Source organism: Vipera berus, assembly GCF_964194415.1.
Source record: "Vipera berus genome assembly, chromosome: 3".
In the NCBI taxonomy this organism is placed as follows: domain Eukaryota; kingdom Metazoa; phylum Chordata; class Lepidosauria; order Squamata; family Viperidae; genus Vipera; species Vipera berus.
The window spans coordinates 158,597,948-158,614,099 of NC_138204.1; the positions used below are offsets into that span (position 1 = coordinate 158,597,948).

At 39.0% G+C, this 16,152-nt stretch overlaps 1 protein-coding gene across 1 annotated transcript in view; it reads left to right on the forward strand.

Annotated features, from left to right (window-relative positions):
* LOC308665628 (neuropilin and tolloid-like protein 1) overlaps window positions 1-16,152 on the forward strand; it is a gene marked incomplete at both ends in the record, with an annotated part of 104,124 nt that overhangs the window by 53,400 nt on the left and 34,572 nt on the right. Inside the window, 2 exons of the mRNA XM_081323706.1 lie at window positions 11,691-11,732; window positions 11,825-11,952. Of these exons, the coding sequence (XP_081179832.1) occupies window positions 11,691-11,732; window positions 11,825-11,952 (170 nt within the window). The remainder of the gene's footprint in view (window positions 1-11,690; window positions 11,733-11,824; window positions 11,953-16,152) is intronic.

Below are 16,152 nucleotides of genomic sequence, written 5' to 3' on the forward strand. Positions count from 1 at the left end.
TTTTCGGGTAGGACACTGCCTTTGTAGTTGAAATAAGGAATGATTTATGAATGGTTGAAAGCTGCCATTACACTGAGCAGTTTAGTTTGGAGTGATTTGTCTAAATTATTTGTGAGTGTTTGATCTGCTTGCAAAGCATGTAAGGAGAGATGTGTGTTTTGTGACTTCAAGGACAGGGTAGTTTCTTGCAGGTTGATCTTGTCATGTCTTCCTTCGCTTTAACTTCTCGGTGTTATCTTGACAGACATACAGACTATTGATGAGATAAGCGCCTGGCTGCAGAATTTCTCAGGCTTCAAGAAAAAAAAAGAGCATTATTCCTTACTCAAGAAGATTTGTAATAGCTGGACTAGAATGTTCTGTCATTCTGAATGTTCTGTTGTGATAATAATTCATCATTTTAAGGCTTATAACACAAGTGACCAAACCTCACCTATCCTCTTCTTGTTGATTTTTCAGCCCTTGAATATTTTATCACATATCGAAGTGAAGTGAACCAAAATTGAATGTCCAAGCTGAGTTATATTTTGTGTTGCAGGCTAGTCAGACATGTATTTTGCATTTTTATACATGAGTCTTGCATTTGAAATCCATTGAGTGGTGAAAAATAAGCTGAGAATAGTTATCTGAAATAGCATAACATTGGGAGTGATTGACTCTTCCCATATTCTATATTTTTGTGGTCAGAAAGCTGTGAAACAACAAACAGGACTGGCAAGGATCTCTGATTAGGTCATTTGAGAACTGCAAAAACTAGAGGCAGGAGATGGTTGTCAACTTAGTAGTATCTTATATCAGAATTGAAGTGGAGGAGAGCAGTACCAAAAACAATGCTAAGTATATAGCTTCACTGCAAACAGATTTTTTTTGAAGGGAACAGATGGGTATAGAAATGAGCTAAACAGTAGCATTTATTTCTAATTATTTGTAGTTATGACTGAATACTAATTAATTCTTAGGAGATTGGTTTTGTTTATAATTTTTTTTAAAAAAATCATTGAAAAATGTTAATAAGTAGATAAATTAAGCTACTATTATAAAATTTAAGTTAATAGCTCTTATAAGGTTGGTTTGGTTATTTCATTAATAGTTTAAGACAGGTATATCAAACTCGATTTCATTGAGGGCTGCATCAGCATTGTGGTTGCTTTTGGGAGGTCGGGGGGCATGACTGGGTGGGCATGGCTAGGTAGGCATGGCCGGCTCGACATCGCTTGCATCAGGGGGACCTGTGGGCTTCCAGATGGGGCTGTGACAGGGATCAGAGGGTCTCTGGTGGAAGCGGGTGGGACTGGGGTGGGTGCCAGGGTCTGGTCCATCAGAGGATCTTTGCCATCCCTCTCGGACCCACCGTCTGTCTTTGTTTGCTTGTGCCTGCTGTGGGATGGGGTGGGTGGGTGGGCAGCCACCTGGCGTGTCCGGTGGGCTGGATTGTGTGCCTTAACCCCATGCCTCTGCCTTCACCTGCTGCTGGGAGGGCCGGCCTGGCAGCCGTGGGGCTCTGACCCTCCTGCACTGCGCAGGCTTCGGGATCCCAAGGTGTACCAGCCGATGGGCTGCCCAGGGTTGGTGGGCTGTGTCTGTTGCCAGGTACCGACGGCTCCCCGCGCACTCACCACCTCCTATGCACACACAGTTGGGATGCCTGGCTGGGCAGGGTGGCAGGGACTGTCCCTCACTGTCTCTGGAGCTGCCCCACGGATCCAGCCTGCAGGCCTTGAATTTGACATGTCTGGTTTAAGATGTTTTATACTTCTTCAAGCATTTTAATTTTTCAATGAATCCACAAGAGAGCTGCTTTTGAAACAAGTTAGGTATGAATGTGTTTGTTATCTCAAAGCCTTCTTCTTTGTTGTACTAGGTTTCTTCCCTTTAATTTCTTGCCCTTTGTCTTTTAGACATTTGAAAATAATTTTGCTTTCCTTGTTACTTAATCTTCCCTGATCTATACTACTGGCATAGTGGTTGAAGAATGTGCATTTCATTAGATTTAGCACAATTGATTAATTCCATCTTAGTATTGTCTGTACCAGGGGGTCTTCAAACTTGGCCCTTTTATGACTTTTGGAGTTCATCTCCCAGAATTCCTCAGTCAGGCATGCCGGCTGAGGAATTCTGGGAGTTGAAGTCCACAAGTCATAAAAGGGCCAAGTTTTGAAGATCCCTGCTCTATACTATCAGCACTCCTGTTTAGGATGCTAAAGACTGCCATAGTAAGGAGATTCTTAGTGTAAAATTATTATAAATCTATTTTATGCTGCTATTGATTATTGGTATCCAAAGACCTAATGATGTCTACTTACACTATACTGAAGGGTGCTGAACAGGGGCTTCACTGCTTATTGCTGCTTTAATTATATGGAACTAATTGATTCCAACCTAATCAATACAAATGTAGTATTTTACTGTATTTAAAATAAGAAATAGAAATGATTAGGCCCTATGATCCATATGTGGATTGAGATCTGGGTTAAGATTCTGGTCCTTCCACCAGAAAAAGACTTAAAGCAGGAAAAAGGACAGCAACATGCAATTTAACATATATTTTCATTGCTGATAAGAGTTAGATTTGCAAGTGTAAGTGACTGGCATGTAAAAGAAGAGTTAGAGTTTTTTTATACCTGTTTCCTTTCTGCACCTGCATCTGGCCAACCTTCTCTGAACTAGGAAACTAAGCAGTTCAGTACTGGTTAGTAAATGGAAAGGAGGCCTCCAGAGAATTCCAAGGCTTAGAGTAGAGAAGCAAGTCTAAATATAGTCATTAAGGGAGACAGTGAAAAACCATTTCTGCTACCCAGAGTTGTATGGCTGGGATAGTTTGCAAATATACAGATACATAATGTTGCTGATAAAACAATATTGATGTGTCCATGTTGAATTGATCTCCCTTGGAGAGCATTTTTCCTTCTTTCTTTTGGAGCTGGCCTGACCTTCTAACTTAACTGCCTATCACTGTTGGCATGGTGTCAGTTTCCAGGCTCAGCTACTTGCTAAAAGATTCTTGAGACTCTTCTTTTGGTCTATTCTTATATCTGCTCAAATATTTACCTGGATTCCTGCAGCACTGCAGATGGGCTTTAGGTCTCCTGGGTCTTGTGTCATTTAATTATTTTGCCTCAGGTTTGTTCTATATACTTTCCCCTTCAATTCTTTTCTTAAACTCACTCTAGTCCTTTCTGTAAGGCCCACAGGGGGAGAAAGAAGCAGAATCAAGCAGAAGCAGTTGGAATGTGTCAGGTTCAGTCAAACAAATAAAGGTAAAGCTAAGCAGGTGGAGACAACTAAAAATATTACAAATTATGTCATTGTGAGAATAATTGATACCAATTGTAACAAGGAAGATAACCGCTGAGCAGTAAAGAGGAGCAAAAATGATCCACAGCACTTCCTGCTGTATAAGCTATAGAAAGATACCTTTACAAAGGACTGAACTAATCCACAGCATTGACAATCTTTAGTTCCCAAAGGGCACTGCTCTGGATGTTTTTGTCAAAATAGCCCTTCTGGATAAGATGGTGGTATTATGTCAAATGTAGAAAAGGAATAGCCTGCATTGCTTTCATTAGATCACATTCCAAACAAAGGGACACTGTTGCATAGGGCTTTCTCTGCTTTACAGTTTTGTGAGATCATGAAGTGCTACAGGATAATCCAGGGCTGGCCCAAGAAGAGCAGAATTCCATGTTCTCCTTCTAACATTTTGCCTGGAGTAATGGTTTTTATTTATATTAAGACTTTTTTCATAGAATAAAAACAAACTGAAAGAAAAAAAGAAAAATGGGAAGCGGACAGAAACAAAAAAGAGAAAAAAACTCATCTAAAGTTAATAAATATATGAATGGCTTCTTTTCAATATATAATTACAATATTCCTCCCTTTTCGATGTTACATCAGTCCTTCCACCCTCTTGTTTAATCCACTTGTTTCTTTATCTTCAAATTCATAAATGCAATGAAATAATTTCATTTATTTCTTCTTTTAGCAAAAAGTACATACAGTATAAGGTCCCTCGTCTTTTGAGTAATTATCTCAAAAAGGGTATTTTGGGCATATCCTGAGAGAAATGGGAGAATTTCTTATTTCTGAATTGAGGATCCAGTTTGGATCTTTTGAGATGCTTTTGTAAAACAGGGTCTGATTTCTTGGGGTCAGGGGAATAAGGACATTATTTTAGACTGGGAAAAGAGGCAATTGGATCAAACAGTTTTAAGAATTATTGGTTTGGAGAGGAGGTGAGTGGATTTATGATTAAAATTTTCTCCAAAACTGGCATAGAGAAACACTCCTTAATGCAGTAGGGAATGCAAGTTTTCAAAACTCTTCTGTCACTATCATTTCCTGCTACCAATGGCGACTGCCAAGTTCCAGGGGACTAATTGTGTTCTCTGAAATCAAGGTTTGAATATCTACTTATCTGAAAGAAAGTCACAACTGAAATATATTTATCAGTCTACAGCTACTACTGGGCCGTGTGAATGGCTGGCCAGTGCATGCATATGTGTGTGCACACTCCCCCCCCCACTCGTGCTAGTGCTGCCCTGAGTGTTGCACAGGCGCTAGCCCTGCTCCCAGTGTTACACGAGTGCTAGCCCACCCCAGTGTGCTAGTCCCGCCCCCAGAATCGCATACACACTTGCACCGCCCCATTTGCGTTGTGTGCACACACGCAGCCCCATGCCTACCCCTTCCTTTCCCTCTGAGCCGCCAACCGAGAAAGGTTGGGGACCTCTGGTCTACAGCACTCACTGAAAAAGTGAAAAAAAATAATGATGCCCAGTCTGAGACCCAGGAATGACAGAACTGAAATATAAAATGTTGTGCTGCTTGTTAACCTGGAATTGTAGTAATAGCATTATTAAAACATATAATTGAGTACCCGGAATTGTAGTAATAGCATTACTAAAACATATAATTGAGTACCTGGAATTGTAGTAATAGCATTATTAAAACATATAGTTGACCTGGAATTGTAGAAATAGTATTATTAAAATATATAATTGAGTACCTGTGGCATATTTTGGTTGATAACATTCATTAGACATTGATATAGGTAAGTACTTGTTTATCAACTTTTAATTGAAAATTGCTATTTGCCAGTAAGAAACAGATACAGACTCACAACTAGAATGTGACAGACACAATGCCAAATTAGTGAACATATCTTATCTGGAATATGTTTCATGTCCTTCTGTTTTTATCCACAACTCCTTAACTCATATGTTCCATCTTCCAATGCGGTATATGCCATCATCTCTATTTGAAATAAAAAGGGAGGGAGGCAATAGGTAGATGGACACAATTAGAGTATCAGAAATGTGTTGTTCCATTCCTTTCTTTTTGGATTACAAAGTAATATTGAAAGACTCCTGCTTGATTACTTGGGGAAGTAGACTATCCCACAAGATTTTGTTTTGTTACCCTCAATTTTGATATCAACATGAAGGAATTGCAAAGGATAATTTCCAGGCTGGGACTAGTTCCATTAATATGCTAATGATACTTAGCTATATTTATTCTTTCTGAGAACTCAGGTAGATGCTACTTGAGCTTACATGAATATGAAGGACTGTAAAAAAATAAGGTGAAGCTGTGTTTAGAGCGAAGACTACACTTTTATTGATTCCAGGGGCTGAATGTCAGGATGTGTGAGATGCACCTCTTCTGGATGGGACTGCATCCCTGAGGAACGTCTCTGCAGTCTGTGGATTCTCCAGCTCAACAGCCATATCATTTCAGTGAAGGACATAGTCATTTATTAGATTCATTTGATACAGCAGTGTGTCCCATCTGGGAGGAAACAGACCAGTGATTCAAGACTTGCAGTGTGCTTTTTGTCAGCCAACCCTTGAAGACGCCCTGTATCTAACTCAAAAAACAATATTATTAGTGGTAAGGGGATCTCATTTGAATCCCTCATTACCTCTGGGTTGAAATAACTTCGTTTTTCAGCTTTTCAGCATCAATGGAACAACTTCTATGGCTCTTGACACAAATATAATTAACACATTACAGTACATATTAAATCGACTCCTGTTCCTACAAAATTTGTGCAAAGCCACAACTGTTTATGGAAAAGTCTCATGTAAAGTTTTTTTTTTCCATCTTGCTGAAACTTGATCTATTTTTTGGGTTGTATTTAATGCTGTGTGATCCAGTCCACATCTCGGCTGTGCAAGATTCAATCCTCACCAGCTAAACCAATGGGTGATTTTAATAGAAGGTAATATTTATTTATTTATTTATTTATTTATTTATTTGATTTGATTTGATTTGATTTGATTTGTATACCGCCCTTCTCCCCAAGGACTCAGGGCGGTGAACAGGGACATAAATATCAAAATGCACAAATACAGAAATTGAAAACAAATTAAACCCTAATGCCCAAATGCAGAAGATAAATTACATTAAAACAATAATTAAAACAAAACCCGTCAGACCAGACTGGATTGCTCAAACAGATAGGTTTTTAGGTCGCATCGGAAGGAGCGAAGGTCGTATGTAGTTCAGGGTTGAACCATGGAGTCCTTGGTGCTCTTTGAGCTTGGTTGTTGTTGTTGTTGGGGTTGTCTTCCAAAACCACTAGGTAAATACCCAGAACTAGCAAATTCCTTTTGATGTGCATTGCCCACCTTATGCCTGTTTATCCTCGTGTAATCCCTTTCTCTCCAATATCACTGCTGTGCAAGTTGTAAAAAACCAGGTCAGGCACAGGATAGTACTTACTAATTGACTGTTATGACTGTAATGGTGAACATGTAATTAAGAGAGTGAGAGAGATGCTGTTTGCAAAGTTCTGTTTTTAGCACCACTGTAACTTTGAATGGTTTATGCATGAGGCAATTGGTAAGCAAGGTATACTGGTACTCATTACTGTATTTTTTGAACTGGAAAATAACTATCTGGAGGAGGTTGAAATGTTTTCCTTGTAATTGGGTCAGTTAACCCTGATTTTCTTTTAGTGTAACATAGCTATATTTATTATAACATACAACGAGGGCTTTTTTGTCATAGAATGCCCAGAACGGAGTTCCGGCACCTTTTGGGGATGGAACCTTGTAGGGTAGGCAAGGTGGGTTGTATGACATGTGTGAGTTCTGGCACCTTTTTCTTTTACAAAAAAACTACATACAACTATTACAATGTAATTGTATCTGACCTATTAGAAACTTTGTTCAACAGCAAAGATAAGCAAAGTACAAATATATGTAGAGAAGTATTAATTTAACTTTGTTGGACCCAAATTACAGTAAACACAACAATAACATACTGTACCTTGGTTACAGTTGATCATGCCCAAATTTGAACAAAGTCTGTTGCAAATATTGAGTAGAATGATACAATCAGAACATAACCATTAATGTTATTTGCTCTGTAGTGATTGCCAGTATTTTCCTTTATGTTACTTTGCCTGGATAGTAACATATAGGTCAAGTCCAAGCCACATAATAAAATTATGTGAGGATAAAGTGACAATACTTCATGTGTGAATAGCTGAGTTCATTGTTGGAAGAGATAGGTGCAAATGAAATTAGCCATTTTCTAAATCTAATAATAAAATAAAAAGTTCATCAAAAATTCAGCAATAGAAATATAATTAAGAAAAAACTTGCATTTAAATTTTATGTAAAACCATTGAATAAAAAGTATATATTTAGAAGGCTAAAAAGAACAAAGTAAAAAGCACTAAAATAATTTTATGGAAAAATAATAAATTACAGTTTCAAATTTTACTGCTCTTCTGTGACACTAAAATAGAAGATCATATACAATATTAAACACAGTATTAATTATAGTATTAGCATACAAATAAAATGGATAAAATAGTGTGTAAATACTTCAGTGTATATCTTTTAATTTTTTTTTATTCCATTTATATCCCGCCCTTCTCCGAAGACTCAGGGCGGCTTACAAGCTTAGCAGTAGCCTTCATTCTATGTATATGCCTGCTTATTAGGGCTTTCACACACACCCCCAAGCGGCATTATTACAAAGTCAGCTTTGTAATTTCCTTCCATTTTTTAATTGTACCATATCCTCCTGGTACATTTTCTAACAATTTCAAAGATCCAAGAATAAAATCACTGAGTATTAGATACCCAAAGTAATAGTCATAATAACACAGTTGGTTAAAAATCTTAGTTTACTTCCTCTGAATTTAATGTATTATATTTCATTCTTTGTTTTCGGGGAGTGTGCTTCCAGTCAGGTTTTGACTCCTGGCAATTGATTGACTAGTCCCTGTGGTGTGCTTGGTAAGGTTTTTCAGAAATGATTTGCCATTGCTGCCTTCCTAAGGTCACCCAGGCTGGCTTTGTGCATAAGGTTTCTGATCTGATGCCTTAACTATCAACCCAAACTCATTCTTCCCTTAATCCTAGCTATGGAATATATTTGACACAGGAAATGTAGCATTTTCAGCATGTTCAAGGTTTGTAAATTTAAAGAGGTGCTGGTGTAGTATTCTTTTATGTCTGGATTATTTAGTTGCCTTGCAACAAGGGCCTCCTTGTCTATCTGGGCGTAGTTCCTCTCTGCCCCTGACAAGTTTCTGGAATAGTATGCGATGGGCACCTGTTCCCCGTTTTCCTCTAGGTGGCTCAGTACTGCGCCCACTCCATAGGGTGAAGCATCGCAAGCAATGCAGATGGGCTTTGTTTCTATGAAGTGGATGACTGTAGACCTGCTTGAAAGTAGTGCCTTTAATGATTGGAAGCTTTTTTCGTGGACGTTGGTCCAGCTCCATGCAGCTTTCTTATCTAGGAGCCTGTGCAAGGGCTCAGCTATTGCTGCCTTGTGGGGTAAGAAGGAATGGTAAAAGTTGAGCAGCCCAAGGAAGGCTTGCAGTTCAGCCTTGTTCTTGGGAGTGGGGGCCATCTTAATTGCCCTCACTTTGGATTCTGCAGGGTGGATCCCATTGGCATCTATTTTAAACCCCAAAAACTCAGTGGATGCCACCCCAATGCTGCATTTGTCCTTTTTTAATTTGAGACCTGCAGCACGTAACCTGCTTAAAACTGCCCTCAGTCTTTCAGCCAGTACTTCTTCTGTGTCCCCTGCAATGAAGACATCATCAAAATAAGGGCATACCCCTTGAATGCCCTTAAGAGTCCGCTCCATTACCTCCTGGAAGATGCCTGGGGCTACACTGATACCAAATTGCAGGTGGTTAACCTTGAAGGCTCCCTTGTGTGTTACGATTGTTTGCGCTTCTGCCGTCTCCCTGATAACCGGCAGCTGCTGGTATGCCTGCACGAGATCTAGCTTAGCAAAGATGGCGCCGCCTTGGAGGGAAGTGAGAACGTGGCTGACTGTTGGGACCGGGTAAGTGTGCTGATTAAGGACCCGATTTAATGTACATTTATAGTCGGCGCAGATCCTGACCTCCCCGTTAGCTTTGAGAGGGTGACTATGGGGGTCTCCCACTCTCCCCTTTCTACTGGCTGTAGGACTCCCTGTTCGACTAATTTGTCTAACTCCCCTTCTATCTTGTGTTTAAGCATGAAGGGGACTCTCTGGGGTTTAATCCTAATGAGAAGGACGCTGGGGTTTAGTTCAAAAGAGATGTACCTGCCTAGCTTGTTATCGAATATGTCTGCAAATTCTTTGCAGACGGATTCGATGCTGCTTCCCTGGGTCCTATAGATGCCTGAGATCCCTATGCCTAGTGCCTCAAACCAGTCTAGCCCAACTAGACTAGTTCTCCGACCCTCAACTACGATAATATCCAAGTGCCCTTGGAACTTCTTAAACCGCACTGAAAGGGTGGCCTCCCCCTTGATTTTTACTGGGGCGTTTTGGAAATCGGTGAGGATAATGTTTGAGGGCCTCAATTTGACCCACTGCTTGCTCTGGCCGCAAATAAATTTGAAGGTCTCATCCGAGATGACTGAGACTGCAGAGCCGGAGTCAAGCTCCATTTTACAGGGAATGCCCTGTAAATGGACGTCCAATTTAATTTTGGGTTTAAGTGGCCGTTGGGCCCCGGTTCAGCAGATGGCCCTCCAGCTTTTGAAAAACCCTATGCTGGTCGGTTTCTGGGCCCCGGTACCTTTCTGCGACGTGTCCTCCGGCTGTAGCTCGTGGAGACCCTCTCAGAAATGGCTATGGCAGACCGCTGCGATGTAGCCTGGTTTTCTGCAGGCCCGACACGTGGCCGACCGGAACTTGCAGTTTGCCCATGCGTGGTCTCCGCCACAGCCTGCACATTTCAGGAAGGGAATTGCCTTCCGTTGGTTCTCCCAGCTTCCTTGTTGTCACTCCCGTTGTTCCAGCTTCCTCCGAACCTGGTCGATGCCGGTCTCCTCTGCTTCTCCGTTCCTGCTGTACGCAGCGTCTTTGAGGTGGATGGATCGTCCTGGGCTGCTGAGTCGGGGGGTCTGGACCACTTGCCCCGTGCCGCCAGCCGCCTCGTTGGCCAAGATCTCATCCTGAGCATCTTGGAGGGTTAAGTTGGGCCACGAATGTCTGAGCTGGCCTGGCAGTTGGACCCTTTGGATGAACTGGAACCGCCAGGCCAGCTCGGACATTCGTCACCATCGTTCGGGGTGACGGATGTCGAATTCTCGGGGCTGTCCGATCTGTGCCATCTCTTCATCCGGCTTCCGTGAATCCTGCTCCACCGATGTGGCCGCTAGTGTGGTGACTAGTTGGTCATCGAGGGGGGGGGGAAAGATGCCTCTTTCCTCCAGCAAGCGATGCTGTCCCCTAGTGACTTACAGCTCTTAAAGTGAAGCAGGATCCCACCCTCGTCGCCACTGTTGTGTAGTGGGTTCTGGAGCGCAGGAAGGACGCCGAGACAATGAGTACAGCATGGCAGATCTTTATTAGGTGAAAGTGACTGTACTGGGGAATAGGGGTTACCTGCCCTCCTTTTATACCTGGCCAGGTGAGCACCCGGCCAATGGGTTTGAACCTCTGTTTCCTGCCGAAACTGGGTTCCCACCAAAACAGTTACACTTCAATGCCCCCTGCTGGTGACTGCTATGTAAGTGTGTATGTGTTCTCTTCACCTGGATACATAACAGACTTAATGTACAATACTTTACACCAGTGCTGGTTAAATTGTAGTTTCCTTAAGACTTGGATGAAGAAGCCTCCAGAGCTCTGGCATCTAAATTGCAATGTTTTAACATGACAGAAGGGAAAAAAAATCATTAAATTCACGGAGAGAAATCACTTAAACTACATTTCTTTTCATTTAATAAAATGTATATTGCGATTAAATCTCATTTAACCTTTATATTAGTCCTTTTCTTTTTTAAGAGTGCATGTTTAGTGAAAGAGGAAATGAGGCTAGTTTCTTTGCTACTTTCTTGTGCCACCAGAAAACTATTATAGAGTTGGGTAAGTCCTTAGCTGCAGCTGCTGGTTTGGCTATTCAGATGAGTTATAATTAGTTGAATTTAGTCTGTTTTATGGGAGTCATTTTAATTGAATTTTTCTTGTGTGCTTAAATGTATTTGCTTTTGTTAGTCATTACCCTTTGTTGGAAAAGCAGAGTAGAAATCCAGTAAATTAGCAAATTAACCGCCTGAGGGTAACTTTGCTTTTTAAAAGAACAAATCACATTTTAAAAATTCTACTTAATAGTTCTCTTCAGATCCCCATAATTAAGATTAAGCTAGATTATAATGTTTCTAAGAGTGTTGGAAAAACAGGCTAATTTGTTTCTTCTTTGGTTTCACTTTCAGATCCTGAATTCAAGGATCTTGGGGTTTTGAAACCATTGCCAGGTCGGTATGTTCAGTTTTCCATAGCACTTCAAAGCCTTTGTATTTGATCTGATTTTCTTCTTGCTTGATCTTTATGTTTTGTTGTTATTCAGTTTGTGAGTTTCAAATGGGAGGATCTGAAGGAATTGTGGAATCGGTGCAGATTGGAAAAGAAGGGAAAGCTTCTGATTCTGAGGCTGTTGATTGTAAATGGTACATCCGAGCACCACCACGATCCAAGGTCAGTTCTGTTTCATTCTTTGATTTGGGGTAATAATTTAAGAAAGTGATTATATTAATACAGGATTTATTGCTTTCTACAAATGGGTTTTGAATTTCATTTTGTTAAATAGCGCCCAGTGTTCAAGTCTGTCAAGATCCTTCTGTATCTTAAGCATATCTTCTGGAGTGTTGGCTATTCCTGCCAGCTTGGTGTTGTCTGCAAATTTGATGAGTTCACCATCTATCCCCTCATCCAAATCATTGATGAACATTAATATGAATATGAGTGGAAGCCACCCAGACATTTTTGTTCACATTTCCACTTTTAATGCTGCTGCTCCAAACTTGGAGTGGCAGAAGAGGAAAGAATGCAAATTGTTCTTCTCCCATTCCTTGAAAATGGATAAATTTAATAAATAAATAAACTTGCTTATTTATGCTGCATTTTCCAACACTATGTCATGCCAAGAGCACCATAAAGGTTATATAAAATCTAATTGCTCATGCCCGGAAATTACAACAGCACCATAATATGTAAGAAAGGTGGGTAGGTTATCCAGACCAGGAACAAATCTTTATAAGCATATAAACCTCTCTTCACTTAGAAATGAATAAACCATTTCTCCTTCTTAACTGTGGGGTTTTGTTTTTGTCAAATTTTAAAGTCTTTAATATATTTGATGGGAAATTTATTACTTTTCCAATAGATATGCTTTTGCTAGCTCCAGTGTGATTTCTTGGCTACAGATGAAAGTGCAAAATTGGTGAACTTTGCTTGAATATAGACAGGCTCTTATTATGGTTTTCTGACTTGCCCAATCAATCTTTTGTCAAAGCAAATGTACAGTAATAGATGAAACAGAATTTATCAAAAATGATTCACTGTGAGGAGCTTATGATGGAGTTTTACTGAAGTTATATGTTATTCAGACTTTGGGATAATTAATTTTCATATATATATTCAGAGCTTATTATGTTCAAATTAAAATAAAAAAACCTCTTTCCAGTTCAATCGGCATTGTTTTTTTTCATTTTTTTAAAAATACCAACCTTAAAAGTGACAAGACAGTAATTTAAAACTGTAATGCAATCAGGGGCTATTAATTACATATGTCATGGCTGCAGTGAGGTTATTGTATTCTTTTTGGTAACAGCTGTGCCGTTTTGTAGTGACATTCCAAAGCTGAAACACCTCTGAAATTCTGTCCTTTATTTTGGTCAAAATTACAATAAGATCAAGTGGTTCAAAAAGTGGATTTTTATGGCATTTTAAAAGAAAAATGTAGAACAGTGGATTTTCCCCCCTTCAATCACATAACAGTGTTTCATAAGAAAGTATTTATAATGCAGGACATACAAGTGTAGGTTTTTACAATAAAAACTGCCATCTTGCTCCATTTGAAGTAATATCAAACAAACAAAAATGCTTGCTGGATTCATTTATTTATTTGATGTAAGGCCAGAGATTTTTGTGGCTTACATTATAAAATATTGTAAAAAATAGATAAAAGAAACCATGTGTGTCCAGACATAATACACTCCATGTACTGGGTCGGGTTCACCCAACAGCAGGAGTAGGCAACTGTGGCCATTTTACAATCTGTGAACTTGAACTTCCTACCCCTGCCCAACAGGGATCTAGCAGGTACTCAACTCCGGGACCTGGGAGTAGAACCAGTTTTTTTTTTAAAAAAAACTTCTGGAGTATCATTAGTGTGGAAATAAATAGGAAAAAGTAAAGCATTTTTGTAATGAAGACATGATAGCTTAAATTTCATCATTGAAAATAATAGTGTATGATTGGATAAAACATTTACCTATACAGTTTTTGCATCTTAACTAATATGTATAGGTAGGTCTCTTTCAATTCCTCTAATGGAATAGCTATTTAGTTATTTTTAGTGGGCATACAAGGTTTGCACCCAGGCTCTATTACAGTGAAAAATTAGAAAATTATCTTTGTAAAATGCTAGCAATTGTTAGTGATTTCAAAGGGAAGATTGAGATCTCAGAATTGTACATTTTCAGTGGGAACTTTTTTTAAATACAGCAGTGGAAGAAAAGAGTTGTCATTGTGATGCTACCAACTCTGTTTTCAATGCAACAGTTTAGTAATTACTATTATTATACTTATAATGTTAATCTTAAGTATTATTGTTTATTATATTTATCTTGAACTAATATAAAAGAAGAATTGGTGACTCATTATTTTATTATAACAAATGCTTTGGCTAGTCTCTCCTTAAGCAAATGCAAGAAAAAAAATATAAGGAATTATAAACAGTGATAAATTCCACAAGAGAATGAAACATCTAACACTCCAGGCAGATAAACCTTTATTTATAATCAAAAGATTCCACTGAAGTTGTGCAGTTGCTACACATTTATAACTATAGTTCATCATATAGCAGTCTTTCAGGCTGAGCCTTGAAACTGAAAGCATAATTGAGATGTTATTTACAAGGGGATCGTATCATGCCAAAATCAGGGTAAGCGGTCTTTGGGGACCAATGGGCGCGCTCGAAATGCTAAAGTTATTTTATGGAGCCAGTGTAGAAATGGATGGGACCAAGGGATGACAACATCTGGCTTACCTTGTTTGGGCCTGGTAGTTATGTAGGTGTAGTCTGCTGTAGAGTTTGAACAGGAGAATTCTGGGGAATACCAGAATTGCAGGCTGCAGTTGAAAGTTGGACTGAATCCCAGGAAAAGGGATTGGTAAAGAAAAGAATCCCTTAGAACTCAGACTTTACTCTTTAGTAACTCAAACCTTTACCATTTATGAGGCAAAGGATTAAGTTAAAATCTATAATTAATAAAATACACAGAACCTTAATTAAATTCATTTCCTCTGTCTATGAAAATATGATTTTCATTCATACAAAAATAATGGCAACAGATAAGATTTATTGCACACAGACTTTGCAAAATTGATGTATCTCTAATCCTCATCTGTAAAATAATTCATGTTTTCTACCTTTAAAAAAAAGACTTTAAAAGCAGATTTTTCCCCATGTGCTCTTTTCTATGCTGGTATTGTTTCCAAATGGTTACAGAAATATATGGCTGCTTCAGTGATGGAGCCTAAGAGAAGAGTATCAGGTATCAGTTCATTCTTCTTTCACCATTGATTTGGTGCTTAAGCACCAGGCTAAAAAGCACGAGACTATGAGTTTAGGTCCCACTTTAGCCATGAAAGCCGACTGAATGATCGTGGGCCAGTCTCTCTCCCTCTCTCTCAGCCTCCATCTCACAGAGATGTTGTGTGGAAGAACGGAGGAGGAAGGATGTGTTGGATATGTTTTCAACCTTGAGTTATTTCTAAAACAATAAAGGCAGGATACAAACAAACAAAATAAAAATAAGTATCTATTGTATGCACACACATACAAATGTTTGGTTTCACTTCAATTGGTGGCAAAAACATGCAGCCTTAGTCTCTTTTCTCTAGCTAACATGTGCAAGGAAAACCGTACTCTCTACATTTCTTGTCCAGTAGGAAAATGTTCTTTACCAGTTCTCTAAGTTTCTGAAACTTGATCATAATGCAAGCAAAGAACTGCAACCTAAATCTTGCTTTTTCATATTTAAAAAAATAACTGAGATGAAACACAAAATACTACTTTTTTAAAACTGACTTATTGACAGAGAAACAATAACAGTAAAATAAGTTTTTGCTTCCCTGTTGTATAGGATATAGCAACAATTGCTTTGAAGCTTATAATTATTTGACTGGAAAGTTAAAGACCCCCACTACACACCGTTAGTATTTGAGTAAAACCAGGTTAAAACTCCCTAAATCCCTGTTCTCTATTTGTAAGCGATAAACAGTATCTAAGGAATTGGAAAATAAAATCAAGACTGAAAAAAATTCTTAACAACCCACTAAAGTACTCCAATGAAAAAGTATTGCTATTTAAAGCATCCCATTCAGGTCTCTAAAAGAGAAGTATATACTTCTACAGGCTTCAGCAAAATAAGAGGAACCAATAGAAGAAGGATTGGATTTTTAAAGATAGTCATTCAGACTAAACTCTTGTAGCAAGCTGTTTTATATCACATGCATTACTACATCAACCATTATTTAACACCAATCCCATTTATAGACCAAACCATTGCTTTTAGGTCTCTTTCCAGAAACTAGTGCTTTAGATTTGGATAATTAATCTTCATCTCATTATAAGTGCTAAAATAGCCAAATTTAAAGCTGATCAACTCG